The following is an 817-nucleotide window of genomic DNA, read 5'->3' on the forward strand; positions in this document are numbered from 1 at the left end:
GGGAGAAACATCAATGATGAGAGAGGATCATGGACCCGCTGCCTCCTGCACGCCCTCCCTGGGGATGGAGCCCGCAACCTGGGCCTGTGCCCTGACCGGGAATCGAACCCTGACCTCCTGGTTCACAGGTTGATGCTCAATCACTGAGCCACACTGGCCGGGTTTTTAAAAAATGTATTTAGATTGTTTTCAAATATTCATTTCAAAGTTGGTGTTTTCTATGGACAAGGGCTGTTCTATTCAGACTTAATCTCAGTGAAAAGCCATTAAGCTGCTCACCCATGAGCCCTGAGCCCTGATGGACGCTGGGGGCGAGAGGGGCCTGCTGACACGCGCCTCCCTCCGCAGGACACGGAGATCCTGAACACGGCCATCCTGACCGGCCAGGCCGTCTCAGTGCCCGTCAAGGTGGTGGCCGTGCAGGAGGATGGCTCCGTGGTGACCGTGGCCGAGGCCCTGGAGTGCAGGTCCGCGGACGAGGACGTCGTGAAGGTGCTGCCCGTGTCGCCCCCGCCCTCCCCCGAGCCCGGCCCTTTGGGGTTCGCCCCTTGCCCTGTCAGGGTCCCCAGCGTTCCCTGCTTTTCCCGCTGATATGTCCGGGATTCCTGCTCTATCCCGCCCCCCACACCCGTCCCCCCAGGTCTCCGAGCGCTGCGACGCCGTGTTTGTGAACGGCAAGGAGATGAGGGGCCGCGTGGACACGCCCGTGAGCTTCACCCACCAGCACTTCACTGCCCAGTTGGAGGTCACGGTCTGGGCGCCCCGGCTGCCCCTGCAGATCGAGATCTCGGACACGGAGCTGAGCCAGGTCAAGGGC

At 62.1% G+C, this 817-nt stretch overlaps 1 protein-coding gene across 1 annotated transcript in view; it reads left to right on the top strand.

Annotated features, from left to right (window-relative positions):
• LOC102765140 (transmembrane protein 132B) overlaps positions 1-817 on the top strand; it is a 39,568-nt gene that overhangs the window by 32,941 nt on the left and 5,810 nt on the right. The window contains exons 4-5 of the mRNA XM_015567222.1: positions 349-492; positions 641-815. Of these exons, the coding sequence (XP_015422708.1) occupies positions 349-492; positions 641-815 (319 nt within the window). The remainder of the gene's footprint in view (positions 1-348; positions 493-640; positions 816-817) is intronic.

Source organism: Myotis davidii, unplaced genomic scaffold (genome assembly GCF_000327345.1).
Source record: "Myotis davidii unplaced genomic scaffold, ASM32734v1 scaffold43, whole genome shotgun sequence".
In the NCBI taxonomy this organism is placed as follows: domain Eukaryota; kingdom Metazoa; phylum Chordata; class Mammalia; order Chiroptera; family Vespertilionidae; genus Myotis; species Myotis davidii.